The sequence below is a fragment of the Alternaria postmessia genome (genome assembly GCF_024291825.1).
Source record: "Alternaria postmessia strain BMP 2775 chromosome Unknown scaffold_5, whole genome shotgun sequence".
Classification (NCBI taxonomy): Eukaryota; Fungi; Ascomycota; class Dothideomycetes; order Pleosporales; family Pleosporaceae; genus Alternaria; species Alternaria postmessia.
This window is the reverse complement of record NW_026260078.1, coordinates 66,914-84,321: the sequence shown is the minus strand read 5'-3', so window position 1 is coordinate 84,321 and position 17,408 is coordinate 66,914. Positions and strand designations below refer to the sequence as shown.

General features: G+C 53.8%; 6 protein-coding genes across 6 annotated transcripts; 4 read left to right on the top strand and 2 right to left on the bottom strand.

Annotated features, from left to right (window-relative positions):
- Window positions 1–561: 561 nt before the first annotated feature.
- Window positions 562–2,321, top strand: J4E82_001292 (uncharacterized protein; the record flags this gene model as incomplete). Its single annotated transcript, XM_051727607.1, has 2 exons — window positions 562–1,261; window positions 1,309–2,321. 2 exons carry the CDS (start codon window positions 562–564, stop codon window positions 2,319–2,321), a joined length of 1,713 nt encoding a protein of 570 aa, XP_051592452.1.
- Window positions 2,322–3,343: 1,022 nt separating this feature from the next.
- J4E82_001291 (uncharacterized protein) lies at window positions 3,344–4,115 on the top strand (the record flags this gene model as incomplete). The annotated part of the gene is made up of 3 exons (XM_051727606.1): window positions 3,344–3,659; window positions 3,761–3,877; window positions 3,961–4,115. The coding sequence occupies 3 exons, from the start codon at window positions 3,344–3,346 to the stop codon at window positions 4,113–4,115; spliced, it is 588 nt and encodes a 195-aa protein (XP_051592451.1).
- An 860-nt stretch (window positions 4,116–4,975) lies between these two features.
- On the bottom strand, window positions 4,976–7,076 carry J4E82_001290 (uncharacterized protein; the record flags this gene model as incomplete). The annotated part of the gene is made up of 2 exons (XM_051727605.1): window positions 4,976–6,303; window positions 6,353–7,076. The coding sequence occupies 2 exons, from the start codon at window positions 7,074–7,076 to the stop codon at window positions 4,976–4,978; spliced, it is 2,052 nt and encodes a 683-aa protein (XP_051592450.1).
- A 474-nt stretch (window positions 7,077–7,550) lies between these two features.
- On the top strand, window positions 7,551–8,228 carry J4E82_001289 (uncharacterized protein; the record flags this gene model as incomplete). The annotated part of the gene is made up of 1 exon (XM_051727604.1): window positions 7,551–8,228. The coding sequence occupies one exon, from the start codon at window positions 7,551–7,553 to the stop codon at window positions 8,226–8,228; it is 678 nt and encodes a 225-aa protein (XP_051592449.1).
- Window positions 8,229–9,999: 1,771 nt separating this feature from the next.
- On the bottom strand, window positions 10,000–14,565 carry J4E82_001288 (uncharacterized protein; the record flags this gene model as incomplete). Its single annotated transcript, XM_051727603.1, has 1 exon — window positions 10,000–14,565. One exon carries the CDS (start codon window positions 14,563–14,565, stop codon window positions 10,000–10,002), a length of 4,566 nt encoding a protein of 1,521 aa, XP_051592448.1.
- A 1,775-nt stretch (window positions 14,566–16,340) lies between these two features.
- Window positions 16,341–16,696, top strand: J4E82_001287 (uncharacterized protein; the record flags this gene model as incomplete). The annotated part of the gene is made up of 2 exons (XM_051727602.1): window positions 16,341–16,472; window positions 16,610–16,696. 2 exons carry the CDS (start codon window positions 16,341–16,343, stop codon window positions 16,694–16,696), a joined length of 219 nt encoding a protein of 72 aa, XP_051592447.1.
- Window positions 16,697–17,408: the final 712 nt, after the last annotated feature.

Sequence of the window (17,408 nt, the reverse complement as noted above, 5' to 3'; positions counted from 1 at the left end):
CGGACCCAGCGCTACTCCGGCCAAAGGGACCTCCAGGACCACAGCGACGCCCGCTACTCCCGCAGTCTTTGGAGCCGCCGTCGCGCGACATCGACACCACGTCTGGTCCCACTCCTACCCCGTTGCACCGCGCACACCACCCTCTCTCCGACACACGACGCTAGAAATTCCCTCCGCCGACTTCCCCATAACCAGCCCGCCCGCCCGCTCCAAACGCGCGACCATCGCGAAGCAAATGCTGGCCTATTGATCGCCTTCCGGTACGTATCCTCTGCCATTCACCCCTCGTGACATGTGAGTGCTGATCGTTGCCCGTCCAGACCAGCCCTCAGTCAGTCACCTGGCGTCCATTCTTTTCCACTCATTCACTCGCTGCCCCCAAACAACTACTACTCCATTGACTGGACCCCTGCATTGGCTGAAGCCCATACGTCCGCTCATTTGCTCCTACCGTCTCTACAACACATGTTCCGTGAACCCGTCCAAGTCGCCACCGATACTCTGGAAGCATCACCACCACCACCACCCCCCACTTGGCCAGGCTTCCGTCTCTAGACCTTTATGGACCCCGTCGCCACGCCCACCAGGATATCCAGAGTCGATTCGCGCTTCCGTCACCGAGCGCAAATCGTCCCCCCACCCCAGGAACGTGCGCCAGAATCCGCAGAGAAAGAGGAGGAATCAACCAAGGAGCATTTTGTCCCCGAACCGAGAGCCAGAGACAGCATGAGCAGGGGTCATCGCTTCTTTCACCGCCGCGCAGCGCTAGGAAACACAAAGACAGTCGCCGTCGCCGTCGAAGTAGTTGCCACTGTTGATACCAACGGAAACCTCGTCGCTCAGGAGACTCTGGCGCCTGTCACACCTCCGGCCTCAAATGGACCCACAGCGCCAATCGCCGCAGCCGTTGCTGCAACTTCAGCCGGACCAAACCCCTCAGTAGCTCCTGCAGCCCAGCAGCCGCTTCCCTCCGCCCCTTTACCCGGTGTACCAGCAGTGCCAGCAGTACCTACAGTTGCACTCCCTGTGCTACCATCCGTTCCAGCTGTCCCACCATTCCCCAGTGACCTTGCTGTCCCAACCGTCCCTGCGTATCCATACTCTACAGGCATTCCCGTCGCCCAAGTCGCCGTCAGCTCCGACTTGGCCAGCGCATCCCCCATTCCAACAGGTGGCCCAGAAAGCACTGCGACTCCATCTCCAGCCCCAGATGCCGCACCGCTTTCAGACATCAGTTTCATCTTGAACTCGACTATATCCAGTAAGTTAGACGGCGCTGTCAATACCATCTTATCTGACGTTCCATAGACACCGCTTCCTTGTTACCATCTTCCTCCCTCGCTTCCCTCGACAGCATTTCTGCGTCAACGTCGACTGAACTCATTGCAAGTATAGCGGCAGTTCCAACTCGCTCGCCATCTGCATCCACATCTTTGTCAGCATCAGCATCAACATCACAATCCCGCATCTCATCTAGCAGAGCATCATCTGCTCAGACATCAGCAGAAACGTCTGTTGTTCGCAGCACGGATATCGTCTCTAATGCAGCCTCAACAACAGCATACTATGGAGGTGCCGGTGGGGATGCGTCTGGAACGGCGTTTGCCCCTGCTGCCACCACAGCAGCCACCTCTAACGCGGATGCTGACACCAGTCCTTCTCCACTCGAGACTCCGCAAGTAGTCGGAAGTGTCGTAGGCAGTCTTGCCGGCGCCGCGCTCATCCTTGCTATAATATTGCTGCTTCTGCGACGTCACAAGCGCAAACAGGGTGGTGCTCTACAACTTACTGGTGACGATCACACCGACAACAACCAGTCAATGAGACAAGCACCTACTACAAGCAGCACTTTGGTTCCTGTCGCCTTTTTGAACCGATTCTCCGCCATGTCGGGCAAGACAGCAGAAACCAACCTTAGTGGTGGCGAGCGGAGCTTCCAGAGGGTGTCGGGTCGCAAACTCCCGTCCGCGTTCAGTGAAGGCATGACATCAGATCAGTTCTCTCAAGGCGGGACAATGTCTGGTTCTTCCTTCTACCAGGACGAACACGGTATCTATGGCGGCCCGAGCATCTCCAAAGAGTTCGGCAAAGAGATTGGCGACAACTCGACAAGTCGAGAGTCGGGACAGATGAACATTCGGCCCAGCCCAGCCAGGACACCAGTCATACGGCATCCTGACGATGGCAACCCCTTCGCAGACCGCCACTATCTCAGCCCGCCACAATCTCCCAATCCAGATGTCCCACCTCGAGGCACTCTTGGTAGAAGTCTGCCCTCGGCAGATGGATCCAGGTCATCTCGGTTTACGGAGAACGTTTGAATGATTCCTTAGTCCTTTGTTGCCTTCTTACTCTCGCTCAGCATTTTCTTTACCTCACGACACGCATGAACGTGCGTACTACTCATCTCGCATTGCATCTGCCATCTCGCATCTCTCGTCGGTCTTGTCTTGTATACCCCAGGACCCGCTCGACACGTTCCACAACTCACCACATACTGTCCTTAATTCGGCCGCACTCTGGCGGCCCAGAACTAATGTCTTGTCGGTTTCCTCTACTGTTGCTGTTGTTGTTGTTTTGTCTTTGTCATACCAGTTCCATTCCTCACGATACTGCCGGATCAGAGCGGTGCCTAGTTTCATACCCCCGGTTTGATCTGATGGAGAAGTCCTCAGGTCTCGACCGTTTGTTTATATCGGCTTTATGGTCCGTGTATATATTCTAAGCTGCGCTTCCTAGAGGCCAGCCTTGTGCATATGGTCGCCATGTTCGTCATGTATTTTGGGGGCGCGTAAAGGAATTGGGACTAGAAGTCTCGGTGGAGTTCATAATGGTCTCTGCCAATGCTCAAAAGTTCAGTCTTACAAAACTACAGACTACATTTGCACGCGCCACGATGAAATAGTGATGCGAGGTACTTTGCTTCTATTTTCAGCATACACGTAGTATTTGATCCGCGCCAATCAAGTAAAGTCTGCCTGATGCATTTCCAGTCAGCATGGTTGATTGTTCGTCCCAGACCATTCAACTGTTCTGCATCATCTTGGAGGACTGATGATAGGGTAGCTCGATTCTCTAATGTCAGCGTTCTCGGGTCATTGGCCGCGCTCAGCCTCACCCGTGCTTGCCTAACCATAAGCACTGCCCCACGATCATCGGATGCACTTGCTAGTGTCACGTAAGGCTACCTCTACCGAAATGATTAAAGGCTCACGCTCTCCCATGTCATGCCTAATCCTACTACTATCTCATCCTTTCGTACCTAGCTTCGTATCTGACTGTCTTCTTCTCATTAGGCAAACATCAACATCAATACCATCATCAGACAAACACCATCACTACCATGTCCTCCCTCGCCCCAGCACCCCAACCCATCGGCGTGTTCCCCCAGTTCCTTGCCGCAGGCCCAGAAACACTCGTCCTCAAAGAAAAAGTCATCTCGCTCAGCGGCGACAGTTTCAGCATCAAGCTCGCGAATGGCACGCCAGTCCTCCAAGTCGAAGGAAAGGTCATGAGTCTGACTGGTCGTAAAAAGATGTTCGATATGCAAGGAAACCACCTGTGTAGTATCGTGAAGGAGCACTTCCATCTCCATTCCACGTATGTAGTGGAGAGTGCGAAAGGGGATAAGATTATGGAGGTCAAGAGTAGTTTTAAACGTAAGTCATGGCATCTGATTTGGACAGAGCGAGGAAAGAGAGGGAGAAGGATGATAGGAAGGGTATTGGTCATGGAGGTGGACGTAACTGACTGGTGCTAGTACTCGGATCCAAAGCGACAGCGACATTCACTTCCTCGAATGGGAAACAAGAAGTTCTCACCATGCGCGGCAACTTCTTCGATACTCAGGCTGATATTCTAGATGAAGCACAAGGCGGTACGTGTCTCCCTTCTCACCCTCTCCTCGCCATTTGAACGACAAAAGTTGTCGTAGCAGGACAGGATGCTGAGTATGATTAGGTCTGGTAGTCGCCCGTATCGACCGCAAGATTCTTAGCGGCAAAGACATATTCTTCGGCCAACAAACTTACGGTGTGCAAATAGCACCAGGAGTAGACATGGCTCTCATTGCTGCACTGTGCATCTGTCTTGATGAGAAGAACAACGAGGGCTAGAAGAACTCGCGAAGAAGGAAGAAGGTGCCGCTTGTCATGTCTTTGACGAACAAGGCGACTAAAGGGAGGAGTAAGACATGGATGGATGCAGCGACCAAAGGAAGGAGTGGGAGCTGGTTTGAGAGGGTAGAGGGCGTGGGTATGAGGAGAGGCACTTGGTGAGGAGATTGTTGTGTTGCTTAATTTATATACCCTTGGCGCTGAACGTATCATGACACTCTTCTGTCTGCTTTTTTATCTACCTCCGGCTGGCGTTGATGCGCAGGAACCAGTGCTTAGTTGTTCAAGGACTAGATACAAATCACCAAATAAGGAGGAAAAGTGAAGTATATGATCATTGTATTAAAGAGCGTCGTTCAATGCTCGCTCGTCTCCATCCGGACGTCTATGCACAACACCTATGACCCAACCCAAAAAGAACATGACAAAAGGGAAATCTAGTTGCTGAAAGTACAATAGAAACGTGGCAAGAGGCACGGCCCACAAGATATATGCTAATAATGCAGTTTACCATGAAACAAAACGACGGAAGAAGGTAGCGAAATATGGGGAATGAATAAAAAGCTACGCATGGGAGATGACAAGAACGCCTGCTGATGAATGCTATGCTTTACGCCAGAAAACAGCAAACCTGTTCTTCGACAACAAAACTTTTTGACCTCGAAAGTATTATCGCAAGTTCACGTCTGCTTCCATTACTTCTCCCAAGCCTTCCGCGGAGGGGTATATATGCCACCTTGCTGGGTATATGGCTGAGGTGGGAGGAGCTGCTTCAAGGATACGGCGGCAAAGTCATCGAAGACCATGTAGCTCAGGAACGGGCTGGATCGTATTATGGTCGGTCCAGCTACTATGTGCAATTACTTCGACCCGGCGAGCAATTCAGATCCTGGTACGTTGTGGCCAAAGTCCAAGATCAAGGTCCTACCATCCTGACTCGTAGCGACAACGCGTCTGTAATCGCTCTTGGCCGAGAGAATCCAGCTCGTGGTCCAATTCTTGTACACAGCGTATGTTTGTCCAGTCTCGTAATCGGAAACTTGTATACTCTGATCGTACGAACCAGAAACGATGCGACCGTTGAAAGCGTCGAGGAAAAGAGATCGTACAAGGCCGTCATGCTTGACCCGGCTGTGGACTAACTCGCCAGTGGAGGCATCGAACTTGTAAACGACGTGGTCGTTACCTCCAGCGAGAACGTACTTGGCATCATCAGAGAATTCAACAGCTGCGAGACCACGATCTTCGGACGGAAAATCTTTGATGGAAACACCCGTTTCAAGATTCCACAACTTGGCTACACCGTCGCCACTAGCAGAAACAAGAAAGTTGCCACGTAGCTGAACGGCATTGACAGGTCCTCGATGACCCTTGAGTGTGCGAACGCAGTTGCCTGTCTTACGGTCCCAGACCTTGATCATGGCGTCCTTGGAGCAGGAAATAATGTACTTGTCATCAAGGCAGACGTCTAGCACACCAGCCTCATGGCCACGGAGCCGGTACATGGGAACGTATTCTTCGCCAGTAATGTCCCAAACGATGCAGGTGTAGTCTGAAGATCCCGTCACCATGATTTCGCTGTCGTACTGTAAACACAAAATAGAGGCATCGTGGTAATCGGCGGGAACAGTGTATATTTCATTGCCAGTCTTGGTGCCATTGAGCGAGGCATGGCTGATGACGCGTTCAGGTCGCTCCTCCATAGGTGGCGGTGTATTGGCGGTTGGACGGTGGTTGGGACCGCCGTATACTCTGATGCACTTGTAGGTTTTCAGATCCCACACACGAATGGTTCGGTCACGCGAGCCGGTAATGGCCTTGTTCTCGTCGAATTGGCAGCAGTAGACGCTGTCTGTGTGGCCGTTGAGGTAGATGGCAGCAGGTGTTCCGGCCTTCCATCGGCTGTCGATTGTGCTTCTCGCTCTGAACATCTGTTTCCAGTCTTGGGCAGGCGCTGGGTTGCCACCCGCCATCTTGCCAGTACCCAAGCCGCCCATCTGTATCGGCGCAGGGGAGACGTGTACTTCGGGTTCGTGTTTGCGCAGGAAAACGTTTCGCCATACGTGCGGCGATGATGCGTGTTCGTTCCAGCTGCGAGAGACGCGCTCGGCACGTACAAGGGACGCGGCATCGAGGTTTGAAAGCACAGTGGTAGCAAGCTCGGCAGGCAGACGCTGGAAAGGATCAACTGTAACACGATTAGTGTGGCTCCACTGAGGACTAACAAGCCAACTCACTCATCTTCTTTTCGGTAACACTATCGGCGCGGACAATGGGGGAAGCACATGTCATGTCCACACCGCTCTCGTTATCCTTGATGTCGTCATCACGCATTGAGGTGGTGATGAGGCCATTGAGGAAGCGGTGGGTGTGTTCTTGCTCGCGCCGTATTTGGTTCTGGCGGTCCTGGTTGGCGGCGGCAGCTGCTTGTCGGGCGGCGGCGCCGGGCACGGATTGGCTGGGGTAGGAGATGGGCGGAGATGAGAAAAGAGCCTTGGTAACGTCTGTGGATGGCCCGGAAGCTGTGGGGCGACGGCGCATGCTACTCAGTCGCTTGAAGGGAGCGAAGGCCTTTGAGCTCGTGCTTTGTGGTTGCAGCTGGAAAGTGGGAATGCCAGAGTCTTGGTGTTGCAGGGGCATCCGTTGTTGTGGTTGCTGTGGTTCCATGGTAGACTTGTGGCTAGCGCTGGCAGAGGGTAGAGACTCGAACAAAGAATGTATGGAACCCCGACGACGCTGTGCGGGTGTTGCTGAAGACACGGACGACATGCGCCGGCGCGTCTTCTGGCGAGTAAAACTACCGGCGACTGCACCAAACGCGCGGGAGAAGGAGCTGGCCTGTGAATGCTGCGAGAGGCCGTCGGCGGCCATGGTGGCTTCATTGACGGCGTCCAACATGTTGGTGTCCTTGATGTCCTGCTGGTAGTGGGTAGGGAATGTCTGCGAGATGGTCCGCTTCATCGTGTGCGGCGGCGGAACGGCGGTGGTGTATGTGGTGTCGTCGTCAACGTCGGAAGAGGTCTTGGGTCGGTGCGACAGGACAGACTGCCTGCGATACATGCTCCCAGGGATGCTGACGGCTAAGCCCTGCGTGTTACGGTGAAGGGCACGGGGGGTCGACTAAGAGAGCGTGTGCGAAGCAAAGGGAGAGTGAAGGGTGGACGGCAGCGGAAAGCAGGGGTACGGAAAGGTCGAAAAGGCGAGGTTTATAGCATGAGGATTAGTACGTAGGAGAAAGGGAAAACAGAGCTTGTTAACAACGCCAGACGACGTGCCACACACTAGGCCAGGAGACTCAGCCGATCTCAAGCCGGTTCGAGTGCCTCCCGAACGTGGTCTGTTCACCAAAGCAACTCCAGACGGGACCCACCCCTTGCAAATTACGACTTATCTTATCATGCCAGCACTACACACACCGTCGACCTTTTGCTACGTATGAGAGTACCGCTCAACCACTTGCTGCTGCATCCGGCTTCTCCGCTGCCCTGCCACTATACTGCCTCCTGCGTCTCTTGTGCTACACCGCTCCCACGGTACGCCGTAGTCGCTGAGCGGTACACCATCTTGAATCGCGCTGAGCACACAACCCAGACCACGCGAAACGAGCCAAACCATCGCCCAAACACCATGCCATCAACCGCTCCACCCGCGCCAGCAATCCCCAGCGTCTATCGCTTCGTCTTTTGCTGGCTCGAGCCCGTCTCCATCCTCACAGGCGCCATCTATGCACACTTCTTCCAGTCCACCTACCTGCACTTGACGCATGCAGCCAGCTCACCGGGCGTCTCGCTTCCCATCTCAACATCCATAGTCATGTCACAGTTAGCGAATTTGTACCTAGGACTTGCTTTTTTGGAAGCCTCGGTCTTGCGCGCCACTCCAGACATCAAAGTCTGGAAGACCTTCTTGGTCGGCTTACTTGTCGCCGACCTAGGACATTTGCTCACTGTCCTGCCCCTCGGAACCCACATCTACTGGGCCTTTTGGCGGTGGAACGCCATTGATCTGGGGAACGTCCCGTTCGTTTATTTCCTAGCCGTGACGCGCATCTGCATGCTCCTTGGCGTTGGCTTCCAGAAGGAAGGTGTGAGCTCAAGATCGAAGATGACATGAAGGCGCATTGACAAATCCCGTCTACCATGATACAAATGAAATCTTACTACATGCATCTGTTTTTTCTGGTAATCGACTGAATTCGTTGTCATGCTTCGTGGCAAGCCTTCCAGTCATCGTCTCGAACATCGCAATCTCTAATCTCCACAAGTACGCCCATCACAAACAACCCAATTCCTGCCCGACATGGTTCGCCAATCCCAATTCATCCCTAGCTAGGCAGTCCAACCGAGCAAATCGCAGTCCTCTTTACCCCAGACCCACAACATAGACCCTGTCCATCACGTTGCGCATACCCATTCACCCGTCATCTCACCGACCGATGGGGCTCTCACCGCCCCCAAATCTCTTCAAAACCTTCACCACTCGGAACCATTCCGAGCCCCAAGCTGATCGCAACCTTGCAACCAGCAGCCACTGTCCACTGCAAATAGCAGCTTATCCGCGGTACCACCAACATGCATTACTTACGCCCTCTTTAACCACCATGGAAAAAGAAATCCCAAATTCTGCCTCGCAGTCTTTGTCCAACTTGCCCAGTCCAACAAAGCGCCGACACATCTCCATGCCATCCAGAGAATACCCATCGCGTGGCATGCCCGCAAAATGCACGCCATGCAGCATGCCGAGAATAGCAACTGCTCCTGCCTTCGCCACGCCTGCTCAGCCTCTTGCCCTGCATAACCGCCATCGCAAGCCAACACCAGGCAGGGCAATGGAAGCGGGAGTCCCGGAGGCGAGGTGCGCAAACGTCATAACGCCCTAGAATTTTTTTCCTTTCTTCTTTCACTTTCGCATCATACTCGGCCTTGTCCGCACATCTTTACCTGCATCATGTTGGGAGAGGCAAAAGAGGAAATAATTGTTGTTGGGAATCCGAATCTCACTCCATCTTTTCGCCGAAACACTAATGTTCAGTACCATGGATACAGGCGCTGCCAGCTGCAAATCCATGACACGCGCCTTGCATCATGTCATGTCAGAATTAAACGTTATTCTTTACGTTGCCGTATCCATGTTGGTACCATGGTTCGCACTGTGGAAAGGGGGTCTTCGCCGACTTGCCCATCTCGGCCTCGTCCGCTGGCCGTCATACGTACCGGTGCCAGGTGTTCGGCGGCATCATGTCTAAAGCGAGATGTGCGGAGAAAGGGTGCAATAAGCCCCGTGTCCACGATGCAGACTCGCTAATCGTACCGTGGTACATGTGTATCCAGACGAGTCTCTGACAACATATTTGTACAAGATCCATGGGAACGGCGCTTCTCTTAGCGTGGTGCATCAAGTCACAGCTCCCCGCATCGTCGGGAAATGAACAAGGACATCACTTTTGCAGAAAGCCTGGCTTTATATCACGATCAAACAGATAATGTGTATCGCGAAATTGACGACTAAATAGAATTCCAGATACTACTTTCCCTGCACCACAAAAACCGGAAGTGACAGGAAGACGGGGTATAATATCCACAAACCATGCCAAATACAAGACCAAGTTACAAAATTCTCCTCAAATGCTGTATACACTCCCATTTTTCCCATTGCAGCATAGAAAGCGCCATGAGCCCACATCACCAACTAAGCTTTGCTCATACATATGTGATAGGCCGTAATCAATCCCGAACACCATGCAAGTACAGATAATATAAACCAAAAAGCGAGTGAAATCGTAGTACATGGCAGGCACATGAACAAAGCCCGAAGGCAAAAGAATAATCGAAAGTAAATGCAAAATGAATGGAACAGGATTGAGAGAGGGCAGCGAGAACAAGGCTCAAAGCAGGGATGGATCGAGTGTCCCGCCCATGCTGTCCATGGTCTTCTCGAGCATATCGAGGTCCATCATAGTTCCAGGGCCATAGTCTGGAAAGAGCATCATGTCTTCGCTGTCCATGGGAGGAAGAACAACTCCGAGATTCTGCAAGTCTTCTGAAAGTTGCAGGTCAATCGGAAGAGCGTCGCCCGTCATTGTCATTGCCCATGCGTCAGGCATATCGGCGTCTTTGAGATCGATGTTGATGAATAGGTTATCATTCTCCGAGATGTCGGACTGTCGTGTAGAAGGTGTATCCTTATTGGATGATTCGGGTGTAGCCGATGGCGAAGCAGGTCGGGAACGGAGTGTCCAGGCGTGGTCTTCATCCTTGAGATCCATCACGGTGAATGGTCCGTTCGCATCAAGAGCCGCGAAAGTGTCTTCGTACGAGTAGTCAAGAAGCGACATTGGCAACATTGGTTGTTGCGGCTTCTGCTCTTCTTCCTTGGGCACAGGCTCTGGAGCTGTCGCTTGTTGCTCCTTCGGTGCTGATTTGGGAATACTGGCTGGCGTGGGTTTACCGCGAGCACCCGAGCCGGGGGTAGCCACCTTCGTCATTGCCTGAGGTGTCTTGAGCAGGTTTGAAGATGGTGAGTCCTTGACGCCTGTTTGCGTTGGCACACGCGCCATCGCCGTAGCCGTCGCTTGTTGCCCGACTGGAGTGGCAGCACTGTGCGAAGCGCCAGGGGTCTGCCCCGGTTTGACGGGTTGTTGAGGTACTTGTGGAGCAGCTGGTACAGGCTTCGAGGCACGTTTTGCGGCATTCTGATCCACCTTGGCTTCGCCAGTTTTCTGGTCAATATCAAGGTAATCGGCCATGGAATCCAGAGCAAACTGCATCGGATTCTCAACCTTTGCATGTATCTGACTATGCGCTTCTAGTTCAGCTTGGGTGTCAAATCCTCGAACGGAGTACTCGCAACTCGCGTCGTTGCATCGGAAAGTCGGCCGCTGGGGCACGTTGGGCGGTGGTTGTCTCTTGAGCTCAGGTGAGTTACCTGTGCCTGAACCAATCCGAGGAGACGCTCTAGCACCCGGGGTAGATGTCTCACTACCCGCGAGTTTTGCACGCTTCTTCTCAGGCAACACAAGGTTCGTGACTGGCCTCGCGCCCTCGAAGTAGTGTGCTGCTCCGTGACCCGAATCAGCTCCGATGGCAAACGGTGGACGGTCGGTGGTAGGGGCGGAAGGAGCCTTCTGGCTGCGGTTTTGTTGTTCTACGATTTTCAGATTTGCGGCATTAAGTTGAGCGGGCGGGGCATTCGAACCACCCTGAGGTTGCGGCTGCGACGCAGCTGATTGCTGCTTAACCTTTTCCATGATCTTAGCGACAAACTTGAGAGTCGCGCCCATATGGTTCTTAAACTCTTCAATAGTCAGAGTGACTTGAGGGTGGAGCGTTCCGTCAGCTTGGTCGAACTGCTGATATAAAAGTACGCGAGATGCCATGATCTGACGAAGAACTTGCTCAGGCTCAGAGGAGTCGTATGAGGCGTGGAAGATACGTAGAGCCTGGTCCACCTGCTTTAACCGATGGAGCTGTTCTTTCAGTGATCGCTGCAGAGGTACTCGCATCTGCGGCGGAAGCTGCACAGGCTGTCTGGCGGGAATGCTCTTCTCGACTTCGTCCATCAGCTGCTTGAACTGTCGTGTCCTTGTCGGATCTGCCATTCGTTGCCGTAGTTCTTCGTGGTTGACCACACCACCTCTTTGTTGCTGCATCTTGTTGTTCGATGGGTCCTGGGCCTTCAGCAACTGGGCCTTATATTGCGTCTGCTGAGCAGGGGTAAGCTTGGACACTTGCTCATGGGTAAGGTTGAATCCGGGCTGAGACTTTGAAGAAGCCATAGCAGCAGCTTGTGGCGTGGCATCATTGCCAGACTCTGTAGAGTCCTCGTTCGGTCGCTTCGTGCCTTTGTTTCCGGCGTTATTGGAAGGTTGCGACTGCATGGGCTGCGATTGTGGTTGCGGTCTGGCTGCTGCTTTTGGCTGGGGTGTTGCCTGTGTTGGGGGTTGCGCCGTCGGTGGGCGGTTGGGCTGATGCTGTTGAATAGGCATGTTGACTGGCGGCTGCGCTTGGTTACGTTGGGCTTGTTGGTTGAGCATTGCAGATTGCGCCTGCTGCTGCCTTTGTTGCTGTAGATTCTTCATCCTCAGTGAGATCATGAAACCTCGTAGTTGTTCGTCTGGTAGATTGGCTTGTGGCGAGCCTGCCATCCTTGCCCGAAACTGTTGCAAGTCCTGTGGGGTGACCTGAAGGGCGGCCATGTTCGGCATGTTCTGTTGCTGCTGTGGTGTCCTAATAGGGCCTTGGTTCGCATTGACTTGCACAGGTGGAGCGAGCCCATGGCCAGGCTGTGGTGTAGGATGGACACCCCCCACACCACCGGATTGTCTTACCATGTCCTGGAAGTGAAGAACTTGTAGCATGAGCAGCTTTTGACTGTCAACACCTGGTACCAGAGCGGGATTCTGGCTGGCCCATAGTTTCAGCTGCTGCCATGTTCTAACGTCCTGGGGAAGGCTGTTTCGAATTGAATTGTTCAAAACATTCGGAGGGAACGGTTTTGGGTCAGTAGCATGTATGATACCAGGGTTGGCTCGTAACAAGTTGGAGGCAGCTTGCAAACGCTGTTGCTGAGATGGCATTGGGGGACGCTGTGCCCCCATAGGAGGCTGTGGCCCAGCTCCAGGTTGTGGCTGCCCAAGGTTCATGCCAGGGCGAACCATATTGGGCATGTTAGGACCGCCAAGCATTTGACCGGTCATGCCAGGCGGCAGCTGCTGCTGTTGGTTGAACGGCATATTCGGCTGGCCTGCGTTAGGTTGGCCTGGTGGAAAAGCGCCGTTTTGCATGCCATTACTGCGACGAAGGTTCATCATGTAACTTTGTAGTATCACACGGAACTGGGGCTCCGGAACCTTGAGCAGTTGCTGCTTTACGTTTGGGTCGAGGTCGGCTGGCATCATATTCATGCGAACCTGATCAGTCAGCGGTTGCTGGTTGGCCGCTTGGACGGCAGCAGCTCTTTGTTGGGCTTGACGCATAAGTTCGGACAAGTTGGGATCGGCTTGGCCAGGTTGAGGTGTCATGATCGGAACATGAGCTTGAGGGGGGCGCTGCTGTTGCGGTGTCCCGGGAGGTCCTGATTGTCCTGGTGGAGGCATGGGTCGGTTGAGCATAGGCATAGCAGGGCTAGCTTGTTGCGAACCTCCGGGGAGGTTCAGTCCTCCAATTTGACCTTGGAGCAGCTGGTTTTGTTGGTTGCGTGCTTGAGCTGCCTGTTGCTGCCGTTGTTGTTCCAACCGCGCCTGGGCCTGAGCCTGGGCCTGTGCATGCGCTTGCGCTTGTTGCGCTTGTTGCGCCTGCTGCTGGCGGTGAAAGGCTTCAGCAGCCTGACGCTGCTGAGCCATAGCATTTTGAGGTTGGTTTTGTTGCGAGTTTTGACCTGGGAAGCCACTCATCTGACCACCATTATTCGGGTTGTTACTTGCAGGTACCACCGTGGTGCCCTGGTCTTGGCTGCGCATAGCTTCCATCTGCCGATTTGCTATCTCGGTGAAATCGAACTCTTGGTTAGGCTGACGTTGACCCATATTCATCTGCTGGCTCTGCATCCGGTTCGGCTGAGCAGCTCCTTGCATGGCGCCGGCATTCTGAGCAGCTCCCTGCTGGTTGAGGGCGCCTCTTCGGTAGAGCATGTCAGCATGTTGTCGGAAGCGGAGGAAAAGAGGGTTGACGCCTTGGGCAAGCAACTGCTGTTTCTTGTCCTCGGGCCAGGCTCGAATATCAGCTTCAAACTTGAGCCGAACCTCCTCTTTACAGGTGTCCATCAACTTCTTTGCGAATTGGTTGATGATCATTTGGTCCTGACGATTCTGCTGCTGGTTCTGATTGGCCTGCATGTTCGGTTGCTGGTTATTCTGACCCGGTTGGGACATGTTGGCGGGGTTTGCACCATTTACACCCATCGAAGACTGTCCTTGCGTCATGGGAACGGGCGAAACCTGCATCGGTCGCTGGAGTTGGGCGTTCGGAAAGGCCGGGTTGAACTGTTGTGGGGTTCCCTGCCTGGCGCCTTGCTGACCCATCTGATTCATCATGTTCATCTGGGCGGGGTTCATGCCGTTCATACCGTTCATCGGGTTGTTCATATTGTTGGGTGCGCCGCCTTGCATGCGTTGCTGCAGTTGTTGCTGCCGCGCTGTCGTCATGACGATGAGCTTTTGTTTGATGTTGGAGACGTATTGGTCCTTTGTTGACGAAGACATAAAGGTTTGCGTCTCGAACTGGAGGGCGGCGCGCATGGACTCGACTTCGGCGATCTCAGGCTTCAGCAGGCGGTACTGAGTGAAGAACTGAAGGGCCAGCTGACCGCGCTCCTCAGGCGGTGTGCCCTGCTGCCAGCCATTTGGAATCTTACCCTGCTGCTGCTGGACACGATAGTGCTGGATAAAGTGATGGAGTCCCGCAGCGGCCCGGTTTTGTTGCATGCCATTCTGTTGCATGTTGGGGTTGTTCATGATGGCGCGCGAACGATCGAAGGCGCGTTATGTCGCAAGCTGGCAGAGGTGCGACGGGTATACGCAGCGGTGCAGTGCCGCGGAAGTGCAGTGAACAGCAGCACTCATGCAGGCCGAGGGTTTCAGTGATGCGGCGGGCGGCGGGTCGACTACGGCGTCGAGGCGTGGTGTTTGGTGTCGAGTAGATGACTTGGTGAGACCCAAGATGGGGCGGTGACGGTAACGGGGAGTGACGTTGGCGAAGATGCGAGCGACCAGAGAGAGAAGCGTGTCGAGTGTCGTGGAAGAGAGCCTGGGCCTGCGGCTCGAGAGGGAGGATGTGAGAAAAGGCAGGGCCACAGCTGCTCACCTGGAGTGAGGCTTAGGTGAGTGAAAGGCGGAGGCTCGAGAGGACGACGCCAGCTGCGGCTCGAGACTGATCGACAGTTGCGGACAGGGCGCAATGTTAGCGCAGCACCCGTGGACCCAAACGACGGCGCCTAAATTACGCAGCTGCAGCTTTCAAGACGACGTGTCCATGGGGACAAGATGCAGCTATCGAAGTGGTGATGTCGCTGGAACGGCAAAGAAGAAGAAGAAGATGCAAATCCAGACGTGTTTGGGTGGGTGAGCGAGGAAGATTGCGAGAGCCGTCAGAAAGAGGGCGTGCGTCGCAGCCCAGGTGCAGCAATCGCGCCCGTCGCACCTACCTCGTCCAACTGCAGGGATCTATCCGCTAGCTGCAAGTGGTAGGCCCTCTAACGCTCCTGCCCCGGTCCGTCTGTGGTCATGCTCCAGAAGGCAGGAACAGCTGTCGAGGCAGACGCAGGACGACGTTTTTCTACGAGAGCTTGCTCGATATCGCATTCATCTATCCACACCAATGCCCCGGTCGGCGACTGCCCAAAAGTGCGCCTGTTGCGCCCCCCGTCTCTCGACCAGGTATCACAGGTTCGTCGAATGAATGGCGCTAGCGCTTGGCTGGGACCCGCCAAATCTTCCGCAGTTCTGGTGGCAGGACGAACCATGTGCTCTTGTCGTCTTCCCTCCTCCCCGCCCTGCCGGCCTATGCGTCGCTCTCATCTTGCTATAGTTCACCGTCTTAGCCTTTGCCAGGTGTTTGATCACTGTGGCAGCTCTACTATGCAGCGCCCGGTGTGCGTCTTGACGACTGCGGAGTTTCATCCCTACCGTCTGGTCGAGCCCTGTGGCTTTAAATGGCGCCATGCCGTCTATTCGATGAGCGAGGGTACGGCTGCTTTTTCCACTACCATCGCTCGCTAGCCACTTTAGTTGTCATCTGCGCCAGGCGGTGATCAGGGCACCAACGCCTTCACTCAAATCATCTCGTCCAATATCCCTATCGAGGACAGATGGCACCCGACAGATACAAGACGCCTGTCGCCTTCATAACAACTCTGCCTGTACTCCGTTGCGCAGTCCCGTCATCTGCCATACACACAGATCTAGAAGAGTAGCCAAGTGCCCGTATGCCGTTACTACTACAAATCATCAAAGGGGACGCCCACCTGACGCCCCCAGTCCTCTACTCAACTTCAAGCCAGGTCGCTGGTGATCGGCCACCCGTTGCCCTAATGGATGGTGAGGGACTAGTCATCCACATCTCGCGCTAAGGCGCCGGACGCTATGCTATGGGTCCTCCACCCCGTTCCGAACCAACACGCCGCTGTCAAAGCAGTCACCTTGCCTCTCGAATCCGCCTCTCATCCCTGACGCTGCTTTTTCTTCACCTCTCCCCCATCGAGAGCAGCTCCTTCAGCCCCGTACCACAAAACATGCCATCTTCCCTAATACGACTCCCGCTTGCCACGCCGCTGCGCCTTGAGTCTCTGGGTTCGCGTCGATCCTTGGCGGCGACGCTTCCCTGCAGCCAGCGCCATGGATTGGGCATGATCGCCAGGGAACCTGTGAGTGAAGCCTGGTTCTCGGCCAATAACACCCAGCGTTTGACACGTTTCTGCTTCCCCCCACCGCTGCTTCGTCTTGCATGGCCTTTGCAATTGAACATCGGACTTTTTTGCTTTAATGACCAAGAAACAAGTAGCATACAACGTGTCGCGTCGCGCCTCGTGACCCATATCACTATGTCATTGGCCTGACGCGTCATGACAGTCTACCAACAGTTTCGTGATAGCTTGGTGAGACGACTTGTAACCACCACCATCGAAGCATCAGAATCTTCTGGATCGCCTTGAAACTTGAGCGTTGTCATATCTCCTTGTGTGTCTCTTCTGAGTGTTCTGTACATTTTCGACTACTGTGGGAATAAATTGTACAACAATCAAGGTAGATTCATCGCGGTCTGAGTTGAGGTTCATAACGCGAGATTTCGAGGCAGGAGCAGTTTCTACGACTAGTCCGTGCGCTGGCCCTGATCATCGATTATCGATCGCGATTGAACATCTAACTTTATTTTTTTCCCTTGTCCTATCAATCGTGCGCGGCCATTACCGTGAGCTGATAGTGGTAGATGCAGCTATAGAATACTGCTGCTCAACTATGAGAACTGTAAGTGGAAAAGATGTACTGTACCCCTTCCTAGGTAAAACAATCCTGTATTAATTGCGTTTGTCTCTTCTATACTGAAGAGGATTCTTGAATTGTTGATGCTCCGTTGCGACCGAACAGCTGTTTTCAAAACTTAATATGAACATTGAAGAAGACCGCCTGACCTTCCACAACACGAGAGCTTCACGTGGGATAAGCAGGCTGACGAAGCAGACGAGATGCATTAACCTAGTTATTAGCATATCAAACTTTATGTGATCATGCAACGGCAGTAAAGCCCTGGTGTTAGCTTTCTGCAGGTTCGTCAGATATCCCTTGCAGCCTCTAACACCCTA